The sequence below is a fragment of the Orycteropus afer genome, unplaced genomic scaffold (assembly GCF_000298275.1).
Source record: "Orycteropus afer afer isolate SDZICR_OR568_19922 unplaced genomic scaffold, OryAfe1.0 scaffold00170, whole genome shotgun sequence".
NCBI lineage: Eukaryota > Metazoa > Chordata > Mammalia > Tubulidentata > Orycteropodidae > Orycteropus > Orycteropus afer.
The window spans coordinates 4,891,909-4,908,045 of record NW_006921757.1 but is presented as its reverse complement, the minus strand read 5'-3'; the positions used below and the strand labels follow the sequence as shown (position 1 = coordinate 4,908,045).

The 16,137-nt window shown below is 38.4% G+C and overlaps 1 protein-coding gene across 1 annotated transcript in view; it reads right to left on the bottom strand.

The window, feature by feature from the left end:
- The window catches only part of POT1 (protection of telomeres 1), a 140,179-nt gene that overhangs the window by 29,269 nt on the left and 94,773 nt on the right, over nt 1–16,137 (bottom strand). The window contains exons 9-11 of the mRNA XM_007946745.2: nt 10,666–10,821; nt 4,434–4,603; nt 3,054–3,142 (exon numbers count right to left, since the gene is read on the bottom strand). Coding sequence (XP_007944936.2) covers nt 3,054–3,142; nt 4,434–4,603; nt 10,666–10,821 — 415 coding nt within the window. The remainder of the gene's footprint in view (nt 1–3,053; nt 3,143–4,433; nt 4,604–10,665; nt 10,822–16,137) is intronic.

Sequence of the window (16,137 nt, the reverse complement as noted above, 5' to 3'; positions counted from 1 at the left end):
AACTGATAAAAGAACAAGTTTTACCTACATGAATTATCCTAGAAAGGTCTATAACATATTGCTTTTTTAAAAAGCAACTGGTATACTAGGGTTCCATTTCTACAAAAATATCTAGGAGGGAAAAGAAATTATCTGTTTATCTATCAATACATACATTTATACATGCAGGAAGATGTTGAAGGAATCACACTACACTGCTAACATTCATGACCTCAGGGAGTGGGGCTGCAAGATGACATAAGAAGCTACTGACTTGACATCATAACATTAATTACTTTTCTAGTTTAGAAACAAAAGAATCCCTTCACAATGCAAAAGGAGACTGCAAAAAGTGTAACTTCAGGTTATACCGTCTCCAAATGGTTGTCAATTGAACTCAACTAGTCTCCTAACGGTAGCTCAAGTAATCTTGAATAAAAAAACCAACCACTGCCACTGAGTCTATTCCGACTCATAGGAACTCTCACTGGGCTTCCAAGGCTATAAATCCTAGATCAGGCTAAAATGCTATCAGTAAGAAAATGTGGAGAGTTTTAAAGCAAAGAGAATGAAGAAATGAGTGTTAAATATATACAGAAGAATCAAGTAGGCTGCATTTCAATCAGACTATTTTTGCTATCAGTTAATGGATAAATGAGTTACCCTGGGCAACTTACATGACTCTCACCATGCAACACTTCAGGTTTTCTTTCTGTAAAAGGGAGAAACCAGCAACCTCACAGGTGTGTTGTCAGGGTTAAATAACAATCCATATAGGCACTATGCAATGTTAATTTTCATGCTTTTCGTTGTTGTTAGGTGCCCTGGAGTCAACTCCAAGTCATCGTGACCCTATGTACAACAGAATGAAACACTGCCAAGTCCATAGCCACCCTCACTGTCCTTGTCATGCTTCAGCCTATCATTTTAACCACTGTGTCAATCCATCTCACTGTGGTCTTCCCCTTCTTTGCTGACCCTCTACTCTTCTAAAACCTGGTCCTTTCTGACAACATGACCAAAGTAGGTGAGATGAAGTCTGGCCATTCTCACTTCCAAGGAGTATTCTGGCTGCACTTCTTCCAGGACAGATTTCTTTGTTCTTCTGGCAGGCCATGGTATTTCCAGTGTTCTTTGCCAGCACCACAACTCAAAGGCATCAACTTGTCTTCCTTATTCAGTGTCTAGCTTTCACATGCATATGAGGTGATCATAACTTGGGTCAGGTGCACCTTAGTCTTCTAAGTGACGTCTCTGCTCTTCAGCACTTTAAAGAGGTCTTCTGCAGCACATTTTCCCAGTGCAGTACGTTGTCTGATTTCCTAACGACTGCTTCCATGGATGTTGACTGTAAATCCAAGTAAGATGAAATCCCTGATAATGCCAATCCTTTCTCCATTTATCACAATGTTGTTTATTGATCCAGTTAAGAGGATTTTCATTTTCTTTATGTGAGATGTGATCCATACTGAAGACTGCAATCTTTGATCTTTATCAGTAAGTGCTACAAGACATCTTCACTTTCAATAAGCAAGGTCACGTCATCTGCATATTGCAGGCTATTAATGGTTTTTCACCCAATGCTGGTGCAGTGTTCTTCTTATAGTTCAGCTTCTTGGATTATTTGCTCCGCATACAGATGAAGAACTACAGTGAAAGGACACAACTCTGATGTACACCCTTCCTGATTTTAAACCATTCAGCACCCCCTTGTTCTGTCTGAATGACAGCATCTTGGTCTATGTATAGGTTCCTCTAAGAACAATGAAGTGTTCTGGGATTCCTACTCTTCTTAATGTTACCTATAATTTGCTACGATCCACACAGTTGAATGCCTTTACATAGTCAATAAAACACAGGTAGACATCTTTCTGGTATTTTTTGCTTTCAGCCAAGATCCACCCACCACTTGTCTGTCAATCTGTAGTACTATGGTGGCTTGTGTGTGGCTGTGAGGCTGGATGCTATGTCACCGGTATTCTGAGCACCAGCGGGATCACCCATGGTGGGGAGGTTTCAGTGGAGCTTCCAGACGAAGGCAGACCAGGAAGAGGACAGGGCCATCTACTTCTGAAAAAACTGGCCAGTGAAAACCTTATGAATAGCAGTGAATCACTGTCTGATATGCTTATCATTATTGGTACAGGAGGAGCTCTGGTAGCGTAGTGCCTAAGGCACTTGACTGCTAAGCAGAAGGCTGGTGGTTCAAACCCACCAGCCACTCCTCAGAAGGAAGATGGGACAATCTACTTCCGTAGTGATACTGCCTCAGAAACCCAAGGAGGGGTCGCTATGAGTCGGGTCCAACTTGACAGCAAACAACAACACAACAACACTGGTACAGAAAGAGTAAACATTCATAGAATGGTTTATGCATCATGGAAGGTAGGAGTTAGAGTATAAAAAGAAAATATGGGAGAGAAACATCAGAATGCAGAAGCAAAAATATTAAGACAAAATATAGTAAAGCAAAAAGTCGTCTTTATTCAGAATTTTAAAATTAAACTTTGAATAGTCACCTACTGCAGTAGCCAATAATATAGATACACAATGTATCATCCATTAATATTTTGTAATCAAGTGTCTGATTAATTCAATACAGACCAGGCAGGAACCATATATATTTCTAAGATACACATGAGGAAAAAAAAAAAAAAACCTGGGATGTTTCCTACGAAGCGTCAAAAATAAGCTTTGCTCCTTTTAGAAACTGATAAACAAAACAGTCACCTAGGAGATTAATACAGAATTTTTATAAATATATATAGAGAGATTGATTCATAAATACTACATATATCACAAATCAAGTAATCATTACCACCCCAATTTGAAAATGTAATCACATAATTAAGGAGGAGTCATGATAACCTTTGCGTAGGACATACATAAAGACTTCAGAGTTTTTCTATTCAAAGAACATGGGCTTCACACACAAAGAAGTCAAAGCAAAAACCCAAGAAACAAAGAAACAAAAGAATAAAGAATAAGACATTAAAGAAGAGGATTAAGTTGAAGTTGATAAAGCCATTTTACTTAGCAGGGACTGAACTGTCAACATTAAAAACTCTCCTTACTTGACATGGTTAGAAAGCTGTCCTCACACTGCGGTAAACTGACAGCATCTAAACGGTGATTGGTTGTCAAATCCACAGATTCTAAAACCCTATAAATGAAAGAATGTAATTTTAAGTTATGCATAAAACAAAGTTAATATACTTAGTTTATCTCCCCCTACAGAACCCAAGAACGCATCAAGAATGTAATCAAAATTTTGTGGGTATGTATGCTTCAGCTGAGTATGTACAACTTTCACCACATTATATGAGAGTCCTAGGCCTCCCCAAAGTCCACAAACTGAGCCTGGAAGAATAAAGGTGAAAGAGTTGTTGTTGGGTGCCACTGATTCTGGCTCACAGTAACCCCAAGTGACAGAGCAGAACTCTGCCCCACAGGGTTCTGCAGGCTGCGATCTTTACAGAAGCAGATGCCACATCTTTTCTCCCTCGAAGTCACTGACTGGGTTAGAAACACCACCCTCTGTGTTAGCAGCACACTGCTTAATCATTTGTGCCAGCAGGGAGTGGAATGATAAATACAGAAAATATAAATAAGCTAAGGATTTAATGGATGACATACATACTGAGTCAGAACAATCTCACTAGACATTCAAAGAAGTGAAACAATAGGTTGTTACATATTGCAATATCAGAGGTAAAGCGGTGAAATTGATAGATCATTAAAAGATCATTTAAGCTGGTTTAAAGTCATAGTGACTTCAATAAATTCAAGCTGATAATTGCTTTGTTTCAATTTAGTAAACAGTAAATTTTCTATTTGAAGATAGATTTATTTCTCTAGAATACTGGCCAAGAAGTTTGTGTACATGATGTCCATTAGAAATACTTCAGGAAAAAGGGAATTATGTATATACATACAGCGGGGCTTAAGAGATGATTCGACTTTCTGGGCACATATGATAGTCTGAAAATGTGATGTTCTGACACACTCGTTACTGATCCATTCTGTTACAGGCACTTTGGGAAGACACTCGTGTTGTGGAAGGAAGAAGTATTTTTGGAATCCTAAATACGTATCAGATTTTCTAAACTTTAGCTAAGCTATGGCATCCACTGTTTGCTGCTCGCCTTGGAGAATGTGGCAACAGACAGAAGACAAAAGCAGGAGCGCAAAGAACAGACACCAACTGCTAGAGAAGAGGCTCTAGCTCCGGCTCTGCTCCTCATTTGCTATCTGAACCACCAACCACTTGCTCTCTGTTTCATGTGGCCCATCTGTTTAAAAATAGGGATAATACACAGAAAGGTATGGGTAGATAAGCATCAAATGCAAGGATACTATCAGATCCAATTCCCTCTCCAGGAAGAAGAGTAGTACCTTGGAAATCCACTTAATGAAATATTTATATTTTCTAAATGGATACAGAATATGCTTACGTTTTCAGTTGATCCACATCGGAGTTACTTTCTGGCAAGACTCTGATTCCCCGGCCATAACTGGTACCTCCATGGAGATGAAACTCTAGGGCCAGTAATGTTGACTGAGTCTCAGAATTCACTGATTGAAGTTTCGTATGCAGACTATAAATCCTGAGAAAGCTTCCAACCTAAAAATGGACATTTATTTAGAAAGTGGAAGAGGGGAAAAAAAAAAAGTGGTAGTGATTACTTGATTTGTGATATATGTGGTAAAGTGGAAGGTTGCAGTATTATGTTATGTGTCAACTTGGCTGGGCCTGGTTGAGTGGCTGGGCAGCTGGTGGTAGTTATTCCCCATGATGAGACTGGCAATCAACTCCATGGTGGGATCTACCACAAGCAGCTGAGTAGCTGCCTTTGGGCTGTAGTCTGCTTCCTGTATATAAGGAAAAGCCCTGGGAATGGTCTCTAGCCTGTGGCACACTCTGATCCTGCATGTAGCTGTGTCATTGTTCAGCAGCCTGCTATGCTCTGCCGACCTTGGGACTTACATTGGACTAAAGTTAATGACCTGCCATGTGGTTTGGTAACATCGGGACTGTGCCTTTCTACTTGTCAACCTTGGGCTTCTCAGCCTCAGCAGCTAGCAGCTGTCTGAGTGAAGAAACACCTCTAGCTCCAGTGGGCCGGGAGAAAGAAGCAGAGCTAGACCCCAAGGTTGAGGGGCTTTTGCCCAGCCCCTAGAGCCTGGCACTTTGAACTTGGACTTAAAGCCTCCAAATTTTAAGAATAAACTCCTGTTTGTTAAGCCCATGCCAGTTTGTGGTATATTTCCTGTCAGAGCGATACTAGGTAACCAGAAAAAGAGTCAACGATTGTGGAAGAGATCATCAACTGCTCATATGCAAGTTTAAGTAGTAGCTGAAGACAATTAAGTCCACCAGAGCCAAAATATGACCTTGATTATATCCCTCCTGACTTTAGAGACCATCTAAAGAATGATTTGATGCATTGAATACCAATAACTGAAAAGCAGAGGAATTGTGGGAAGAAATCAAGAACATCATCCATGAAGAAAGCAAAAGGTCATTAAAAAGACAAGAAGACCAAAATGGATATCAGAAGAGACTCTGAAACTTGCTCTTGAGGGAAGAGTAGCTAAAGCAAATGGAAGAAATGGCAAGATAAAAGAGCTGAACAGAAGATTTCAAAGAGCAGCTCAAACAAACAGACAAACAGACAAAGCCAATTACTATAATGAAATGTGCGAAGACCTGGAGTTAGAAAACCAAAAGGGAAGAACATGCTCGGCATTCTCAAGCTGAAAGAACTGAGGAAACAATTTAAGCCTCAAGTTGCAACACTGAAGGAGTCTATGGACCAAATATTGAATGATGCAGGAAGCATCAAAAGAAGATGGAAGGAATACAGAGTGACTGTACCAAAAAGAATTGGTCTATGTTCATCCATTTCAGGAGGTGGCATAAGATCAAGAAGCAATGGTACTAAAGGAAGAAGTTGAAGCTTCACTGAAAGAATTGGCAAAAAACAAGGCTCCAGGAATTAATGGAACACGCTTTGAGATGTTTCAACAAATGGATGCCCCACTGGAGGCACTCACTTTGTTATGTCAAGATTTGGAAGATAGCTACCTGGCCAACTGACTGGAAGAGAGCTGTATTTACACCCATTCCAAAGAAAGGTGATCCCACAGAATGTGGAAATAAATTATGGAACAATATCATCAATAGTAAAATCTTATTGAAGATAATTTAAAAATGGTTGCAGCAATATACTGACAGAGAGCTTCTAGAAATGCAAGCTGGATTCAGAAGAGGACATGGAATGAGGGATGTTATTGCTGATGTCAGATATATCGTAGCTGAAAGCAAAGAACATCAGAAAGATATTTACTTATGTTTTTTTACTGACCATACAAAAGCATTCGATTGTTTGGATCATAACAAATTGTGAATAACATTGAGAAGAACAGGAATTCCAGAACACTTGATTGTACTCATGAGGAACCTGTACAAAGATTAAGAAGCTGCTGTTCGAAAAGAATAAGGGGATACTCCATGGTTCAAAATCAAGAAGGGAGTACATCAAGGTTGTACCATTTCACCATACTTACTCAACTTTTATGCTGAACAAATAATCTGAGAAGCTGGATTATGTGAAGAAGAACACGGCATCAGGATTGGAGGAAGACTCATTAACAATCTATGATATGCAGAAGACACAACTTTGCTTGTGAAAGTGAGGATGACTTGAAGCATTTACTGACGAAGACTAAAGACTACAGTCTGCAGTATGGATTACATCTCAATATAAAGAAAACAAAAATCCTTACAACTGGTCCAATAAACAGCTTCAGGGTGGATGAAGAAAAGATTGAAGTTGTCAAGGATTTCATATTACTTGGTTCTACAATCAACACCAATGGAAGCAGCAGTTAAGACATCAGATGAGATACTGCATTGGGCAAATCTGCTGCAAAAGACCTCCTTCAAGTGATGAAGATCAGAGATGTCTCCTTGAAGGCTAAGGTCTACCTAACCCAAACCATGGTATTTTCAATTGCCTCTTATACATGTGAGAGATGGACAATGAATGGTCCCTTCTAGTAACATGACCAAAGTATGTGAGACGAAGTATGGCCATTCTTGCTTCCAAGGAGCATTCTGGCTGCACTTCCTCGAGGACAGATTTGTTAGTACTTTTAGCAGCCCATGGTACTTTCAGCATTCTTCGCCAGCACCACAACTCAAAAGCATCAATTGTTCTTTAGTTTCCTTATTCACGGTCCTGCTTTCACATGTATATGAGGTGACTGAAAATAACACGGCTTGTGTCAGGTGCACCTTAGTCCTCAAGGAGACATCTTTGCTCTTCAGCACTTGAAAGAGATCCTTTGCAGCCAATTTTCCCAGTGCTGTACGTCATCTGATGTCCTGACTGCTGCTTCCATTGGTGTCAATAGGAAGCATGAGTGTACATCCCTACATGTTAGCATAAAGAGAGGAGGTTGACAGCGAAAAGAAGATCAGGCAGGGGTTCAAAGAAGATTCAGTGTGTAAAGTTTTATTTCTTCAAAATTAAGATTATCTGAAATAAATGTAGCAAAACATATGAAAATGTTAAGTTTGCATGGTAGGCACATGGTTATTGATTAGATTATTTTCTCAACCATTGCATTTAACAATAAAAATATATAGATATTTTTAAAAGCCATGACAGAACTTATTTATGTAGACTGTAAAGACAGCAAAGTGTTATTTCCAGAAATTCCTTCTGGAGGCAGCATTGTATTTTTTTTTTTTTAAAGTTTAGTTAAATATACAATGTGTCAGATACTCTATTGTAACAGACAGAGACTGCCTGTTGGTAACGTTCTAAGATTCCAAACGTACAAGTAAGGAAGTCATAAACAAGGAATTAAAAATTATAATTTAAAGAGCCATTTCAATACAGAAACACTAAAACAAAAAAAGCAAACATACCTAATAAGAAATCACTATCTCTTTAGAAATAATCAAAATATTCCCTACAAACTACCAAGAGTTTCTCTGTATTATTTTTAATTCCATGTATGTCTCAAAAATAGCAATTCAGAGCACAGCTCTTGGGACAATCAAAGCCCAAACATAAATGTACATAAAATGCTTCAAATTATTTTTTAATTGTGTCAGGGTAAGATGGGGAATTTGAAACTACAACTTTAGTTTCTTGGCAAGAGTTTAAAATGTATTTGTGTGTGTATCTATGTGAAATGTTTAGAAAACAACAAATTACTCTAAAAGTGAGCTTTAAAGAAATGACAAGGGCGATTTAGGTAACATGCATCATTTATAAGTTGATATTACTTATAAAATACATATAACTAAAGTGCTATGTATTTTAATTATGTGTGCTCATTTCACCCTCTAGTGGATGAGGTAAAGCAGACACTAAAAAGGGAGAAGAATAAGATTTGAGAAAAATTCACAGCACTACCAATCAATCATTCATCAGCAAATGCTGTTTACTTTATATGTTATTTATTTATACGAAAAACCCTGTGCTAGATTCAGGACTGGGACAGGGAAAACAGGAATGGAGGGGGACCCGAGAGCTACGGAAGCGACACAGGAGAAAGCAAGCAGTGAAGTGCAGTCAATGTGAAGAGGGTGGGACTGAAGTGAATTTGATAGTAAATTCACCCAAGATCTGTAAAAAAAAAAAAAAAAAAAAAAACTTCCGAGTTAACTATCATTATTTTTATTCTGAAGTGAACAAATTAATATTGATAAAATCTTTTAGGGGAAAAGCATCAAAAATATGGTTTCAACAATCAATTTTCTCTGACAAGCAATTATGCCTGAGTGAGGGTACACATATATAAAGGACAGGAGAGGACTCTTAGGACCTTTCTAGGCCCTGGCTTGAACTTAACTCATTTAAGTGGGAACCCTTCTCTGTAGCACAAAGAGGAAATATATCCTTTTCCACAGACATTTACATGGGAAAATGGGCATAAAAATTCAGATGTAAAAAAAATTTCCAATTAACGGTTTTCTTCTAACTTTCTTTACATAGGCTGGAAGAAATAGGCAATAAAGAAAATCATTTCTTTTAGTACTATGAGAGCTGGCTCTAAAAGTGGAAATCGTAGGTTCAAACACTAGCTTCACCTGACTAGCTGTGGGATCTTTGGCAATCTGCTTATTTGTCTATATGTCCACTGTTTCCTCATTTGTAGAATGTGGAAGATTATGTAATTTATTGCACAGAATACCAAAAATTAAAAAAAAAAACAAACAAAAAAAAACACTCCCAGGCAGTTGATTTCAACTCATAGAGACCCTACAGGGCACAGTACAACTGCCCCATAGGGTTTCTAAGGCTGTAAATCTTTAAGGAAGCAGACTGCATCACCTTTTTTCTATGGAGTGGCTATGTGGTTTGAACTGCTGACTTTTTGGTTAGTAGGTGATTGTCTTAACTACTGTACCACCACTGTACCACCAGCGTTCCTTTTACATAAAAAAAACAAAAAAAAACCCTCCGAGTCAGAGCCGACTCATAGCGACCCTTCATTGGGTTTCCCAGGAGGTATTACTACAGAAGTAGATTACCAACCTTCCTTCCAAGGAGTGGCTGGTGGGTTTGAACCACCAACATTCTGGTTGGCAGTAAAGTGCCTTAGGCACTACGCCACCAGAGCTCCTATATAAAAAAAGGACCACATAAATAATGAAGTTCTTAACAAATGTTACTCATTATTATTATTTATGATACTGCGCTATGCTAGAAAGGATACTTAAAAATAAAAGAGGCAAACAAAGAAAAAATATCTCCTAAAATCTATGTTCTTAATAAGCAAAAAGTGCCATATTTAAACTATGTACTTTCATCCAAAAGCTTATGTCAAAAGCTGTGAACAATTTCTATAAACTGTACAGTTGACAAACACATACACAAACATACACAATTTTGTAACATATATTAGAAGTGGTTGAACAATTTCTTAAACTACTGAGTACAAAGTCACTGGTTAGATTTTATCAAACCAGCTAGCAAAGCTTAATGGTATTTTACATAACTTATGTCATTTTAAAGAGCTTTGGTGCCATAGTGGGTAAGGCATTTGGCTGCTAACCCCAAGGTCACCAGTTCAAACCTACCAGCTGCTACGTGGGAGATGAGATCTAAATATTTACAGCCTTGGAAGCCCAATGGGGGTTGCTATGAGTTGGAACTGACTCGACGGCAGTGGGTTTTTGTCATTTTAAGGCAATATATATTACGAGACAAAATTTTTAATTTACTTTTTTTATAGCAAAATTGTGTATGGCTTTACAATATTCAGGAGCTCTGGTAGCGCAGTGCCTAAAGCACTTGACTGCTAACTAAAAGGCTGGTGGTTCGAACCCACCAGCCAGTCCTCAGAAAGAAGATTGGGCAATCTACTTCCGTAGGGATATTGCCTCGGAAACCCAAGGAGGGGTCACTATGAGTCAGAATCAACTAGACGGCAGTGAGTTTTATTTGTTTTTTTACGATATTCAGGAAATGTTCCTTAAACCAATTGTTCCATCTATTATGAATTGATATATCTTTAAATAATTTATTTTAAATACACATTTTATAAGATAACAAGAAAAAATAAATTTGAAGTGGATTTCCAGACTCCAAATATCACCTGTGTAATTTACTCCAAAATTTATGAAAACAGAAAGTAACAAACATGTTTGTTAGTCAATATCACCTTCAGAGATCGTGCCACTCGAACATGGTTATCATAGACCAAAATGTCTATTGCCAGATTCTGTAGTCGATGGATGTGACTTAGATCACCTTCAAGAACAAGGTCACGTATTAAGACCCTCCAAGATGGAAATGGTGTCCTGGTGCCATCCCACACCTGTCACATGGGGACAGAACAAAGTTTAATGAGCATTTTGTAAAACTTTTGATGCTAAAAAGAGATTTTTGTGCACTATAACTTAAAGGTAATTAAATGTATGATCCTAATTATCTGTAGCACTTTAAATAGAACATGTTATTTTCTGGTTTTAAGAGGACTACATACAAATTATGAGTAATGAGGAAAATGTTGAAAAATGTAAAGACAGAAATAAAAATTCTTATTACAGTGAGCTTAGAAAAACAGTAATGTATTGTTGCATGTACTTCATCGTTTTTTGTTCTATGTGCTGGTATTGTTGTTGTTGTTAGGTGCTATCGCGTTTTCTCTGATTCAAAGCAACCCTATGCACAAAAGAACGAAACACTGCCTAGTCCTGCGCCAGCCTCACAATCCTTGCTATACCTGAGCCCATTGTTGCTGCTACTGTGTTAATCCATCTCCTTGAAGGCCTTCCCCTTTTTCATTGACCTTCCACTTTACCCAGCATGATATCCTTCTCCAGGGAATGGTCCCTTCTGACATGACTAAAGTAGGTCAGATGAAGTATGGCCATCCTCGCTTCCAAAGAGCTTTCTGGCTACACGTCTTCCAGGACAGATTTATTAGTTCTTTTGGCAGTCCATGGCACTTTCAGTATTCTTCGCCAACACCACAACTCAAAACATCAACTCTTCTTCAGTCTTCCTTATTCATTGTCTTGTTCTCACATACACATGAGGCAACTGAAAATACCATAGCTTGTGTTTGACACACCTTAGTCTTCAAAGAGACATTTTGCTCTTCAGCACTTTAAAGAGGTGTTTTGCAGCCCAGTGCAATATGCCATCTGATTTCTTGACTGCTGCTTCCATGGGTGTTGATTATGGAAACAAGAAATATGAACTCTTTGACAACTTCAATTTTTTCTCCATTTATTATGATGCTGCTCATTGGTCCAGATGTGGGGATTTTCATTCTGTTTGAGATGTAATCTATACTGCAGACTGTATCCTTAATCTTCCTCAGTAAGTGCTTCAAGTCATCCTCACTTTCAGTAAGCAAAGTTGTGTCACCTGCATATTGCAGGTTGTTAATGAGTCTTCCTCCAATCCTGAGGCCACGTTCTTCTTCATACACTGCAGCTCCTCGGATTATTTGTTCAGCATACAGAATGAGTAAGTATGATAAAAGGATACAACCCTGACACTCCCTTCCTGATTTTAAACTATCCATTATACCCCTGTTCTGCTTGTACAACAGCCTCCTGTAGAACAGGTTCTCATTAGCACAGTTAAGTGTTCTGGGATTCCCATTCTCCTCAAAGTTATCCATAATTTGCTATGATCCACAGAATTCAATGCTTTTGCGTAGTCAATAAAACACAAATAAATACCTTTCTCGTGTTCTTTGCTTTGATCCAAGATCCACCTGACATCAGCAATGATATCCCTTGTCCCACCTCCTCTTTTGAATCCAGCTTACATTTGTGGAAGCTTTCTGTCAATATACTGCTGTAACTATTTTTGAATTATCTTAAGATTTAACTTGTGTGTGATATTAATCATATTGTTTAATAACTTCCACATTCTGTGGGATCACTTTTCTTTGGAATGGGTACAAATATGGATCAGCTGGCCAGGTAACTGTCTTCCAATTTTCCTGGCATAGACGAGTGAGTGCCTGCAGTGCACATTGCATTGATTTGTTAAAACATCTCCATGGGTGTTCTGTGAGTGCCCGGAGCCTCACCCTTCACCAGTCCTTCAGTGCAGCTCAGCTCCTCCCTTCAGTGCCACTGATCTGGATTATCTGCCATCTCCTGAAATGGACGAACACGGACCAATTCCTGAAAGGGACTAACACGGACCACCTCCTGAAACGGATGAACACGGACCAACTCCTGAAAGGGACGAACACGGACCACCTCCTGAAAGGGACGAACACGGACCAACTTCTGAAAGGGACGAACACGGACCAACTTCTGAAAGGGATGAACACGGACCAACTCCTGAAAGGGATGAACACGGACCAACTCCTGAAAGGGATGAACACAGACCAATTCCTGAAAGGGATGAACATGGACCAATTCCTGAAATGGTTGAACACGGACGAATTCTTTTTGGTACAGTGACTCTGTGTGTTCCTTCCATCTTATTTTTATGTTTCCTGCATCAGTCAATATTTTGCCCATAGAATCTTTCAATACTGCAACTAAAGGCTTGAATATTTTCTTCACTTCTTTCAGCTTAAGAAATGCTAAGTATGTTCTTCTCTTTTGGTTTTCTAACTCCAGGTTTTTGCACATTTCATGATAATAACTGATTTTGTCTTCTCAAGCTTCTCTTTGAAATCTGTTCAGCTCCTTTATCTTTTCATTTTTTCCATTTACTTTAGCTACTCTCCACTCAAGGGCAAGTTTCAGAGTCTATTCTGATATCCATTTTGGTCTTTTCTCCCTTTCCAGTCTTTTTAAGGACCTTTTGCTTTCTTCACAGATGATGTTCTTGATGGCATCCCACAATTCCTCTGGTTTTCACTCATTGGTGTTCAATGCATCAAATCGATTCTTCAGATGGTCTCTAAATTCAGGAGGGATATAATCAAGGTCATATTTTGGCTCTCATGGACTTAATTGTCTTCAGCTTCAACTTGAACTTGCATATGAGCAGTTGACTGCTCCACAGTCAGCTTCTGGCCTTGTTCTGGCTGAAAATATTGAGTTTCCCCATCGTCTCTTTCCACACATGTAGTCGATCTGATTCCTGTGTACTCCTCCTTCTGGTGAAGTCCATCATTTATGTACAGCCACCATTTATGTTGTTGAAAACAGGTATTTGCAATGAATAAGTTGTTGGTCTTCAAAAATTCTATCATGCACTCTCCAGTGTTATTTCTATCAGCAAGGCCATATTTTCCAACTACCAGTGATTCTTCTGTTTCTAATTTTTTTATTCCAACCAGCAATGATAATCAACACATCTTAATTGCATGTTTGGTCAATTTCAAACTGAAGAAGTTGGTAAAAATATTGAATTTCCTTTCGTTTGGTGGTTGGTGCATAAATTTGAGTAACAGCAGTAGTAACTGGTCTTTCTTGTAGGTGTACTGATATTATTGTATCACTGACAGCATTGTACTTCAGGATAGATCTTGAAACATTCTTTGTGATGATGAATGCCATGCCATTCCTATTCAATTTGTCATTCTCAGCATGATAGATCATTATGGTTGTCTGATCCAAAATGGCCAAAACTGGACTTTCAGCTCACTAATGGCTGGGAGCTCTGGTAGCATAGAGGCTAAGAAACTTGCCTGCTAACCAGACGGCTGGCGGTTCAAACCCACCAGCCACTCCTCGGAAGGAAGGTTGGGCAATCCTACTTCCGTAGTGATAACTGCCTCGGAAACCCAAGGAGGGGTCACTATGAGTCGGGGCCGACTCGACGGCACATAACAACAACAACAATGGCTGGGATAGGAGCTCTGGTAGCGTAGTGCCTAAAGGCACTTGACTGCTAACCAGAAGGCTGGGGGTTCAAACCCATCAGCCACTCCTTGGAAGGAAGATGGGGCAATCTACTTTCGTAGTGATACTGCCTCGGAAACCGAAGGAGGGGTCGCTATGAGTCGGGTCCAACTCGACGGCACATAACAACAACAACAACAATGGCTGGGATATTGATCTTTATGTGTTCCATTTCATTTCTGACAATTCCCAATTTTTCTAGATTTGTACTTTGTACATTCCATGTTCCAATTATTAATGGATGTTTGCAGGTGTTTCTTCTCATTTTGAGTCATGCCACATCAGCAAATGGAGGTCCTGAAACCTTTATTCTATCCGCATCATTAAGGTCAGCTCTATTCTGAGCAGGCAGCTCTTCCCAAGTCGTATTTTGAGTGCCTTCCGGACCTAAGGGGCTCATCTTCCTGTACTGTATTGGACAATGATTCAGGGCTATTCATGATGTTTACCAGTAATATATCAGACAGTGTTTCCCTGCTATTCATAAGGTTTTCACTGGCCAATTCAATTCTGGCCAATGCGCTAATATATTATACCTATATATATCTGCAAGTTTTAACAAAACTGGCATATTTTCTTTTCACTTTATTATTGAATACTTTAACACACAACTTAAATATTCTTCTAAAATATGATTTTCAATGGCTTCATATTATTTTATGGTATGGATGCAAGTGAATTTAATTTAACCCTTTATTGGTCAGGTGGGTTGTTAAACCTTTCTGCCATTGTAAGTAATTTAGTAATTACCATCGTGTATATAAATCTTTGAGTTATCTGTGCTAATTTTCTTAAGATAAATTCTGAGTAGTCACAAATATATCCAGATCTTTGCCCATCTGAAAAAGAAACTAGCATAAATTTGAATTAGTCCCTTTAATATAATGATTTTCTGGTTTATGTTATTTATTTAGTTCGTCTCCAAACTGTATTACATATTAGACATATAAACTATCCACCAGCTCTTGATATGAATGATCTCTTGTGGATTACAAAAACACACTGAAAAGATAAGGCTTCCAATACTGTGGCTATTCACAAAATACAATACCTGTACTTAAAGAATTTCTTGCTCAGAATGATTAATTGAATAAACATAAGAAAACAGAAAAATCTTGATTAATGTTAATGAGTCTACACATTTATTAAATTTTCATTTTAATGGAAATCATCAGTATAACATGACTATTAGAAACATTAAAAAAAATGCACCATGGTTACTGATAAAGGTAACAACACTTGTGTCGGGTGCAGGTTGAGATAGGAAATAATTATGCTATACTCCAGACCCAAGTTGGAGCAATGTCAGGCTCTTTTTGTTTTAAAAAATAAGGAATTATTTCACTTATATTAGGAATATTAATGTAAAAAAAAAATGTACCATTCATAGCTCTACTTCCCAGGGATAGGACTAGTAAAATGTTACTATATATTGTTCCAGATATACTTTTAGTGTACACACACACGTAAACATTTTTAGTATCTAACTGAGTTGTTAAAGCATTCCGCTGCTAACCAAAAGGCCAGAGGTTGGAACCCACCAGTTGTTCCACAGGAAAGAAATGAGGCAGTCTGCTTCCATAAAGATTTACAACCTTGGAAAACCTATGGGGAAGCTCTAGTCTGTCCTACAAGCTCGCTATCAGTTGGAATCAACTCAGTGGCAGGGGGTTTGGTTTTTGAGTTTTAGGCAAAACTGCATTTATCACTAAATAGAATATTGTGAACATTTATCACAATAACTATATTCATACAATGTTATATGACAGTCCCAGAGTGTGACATTATCAGAGTATGACATTATA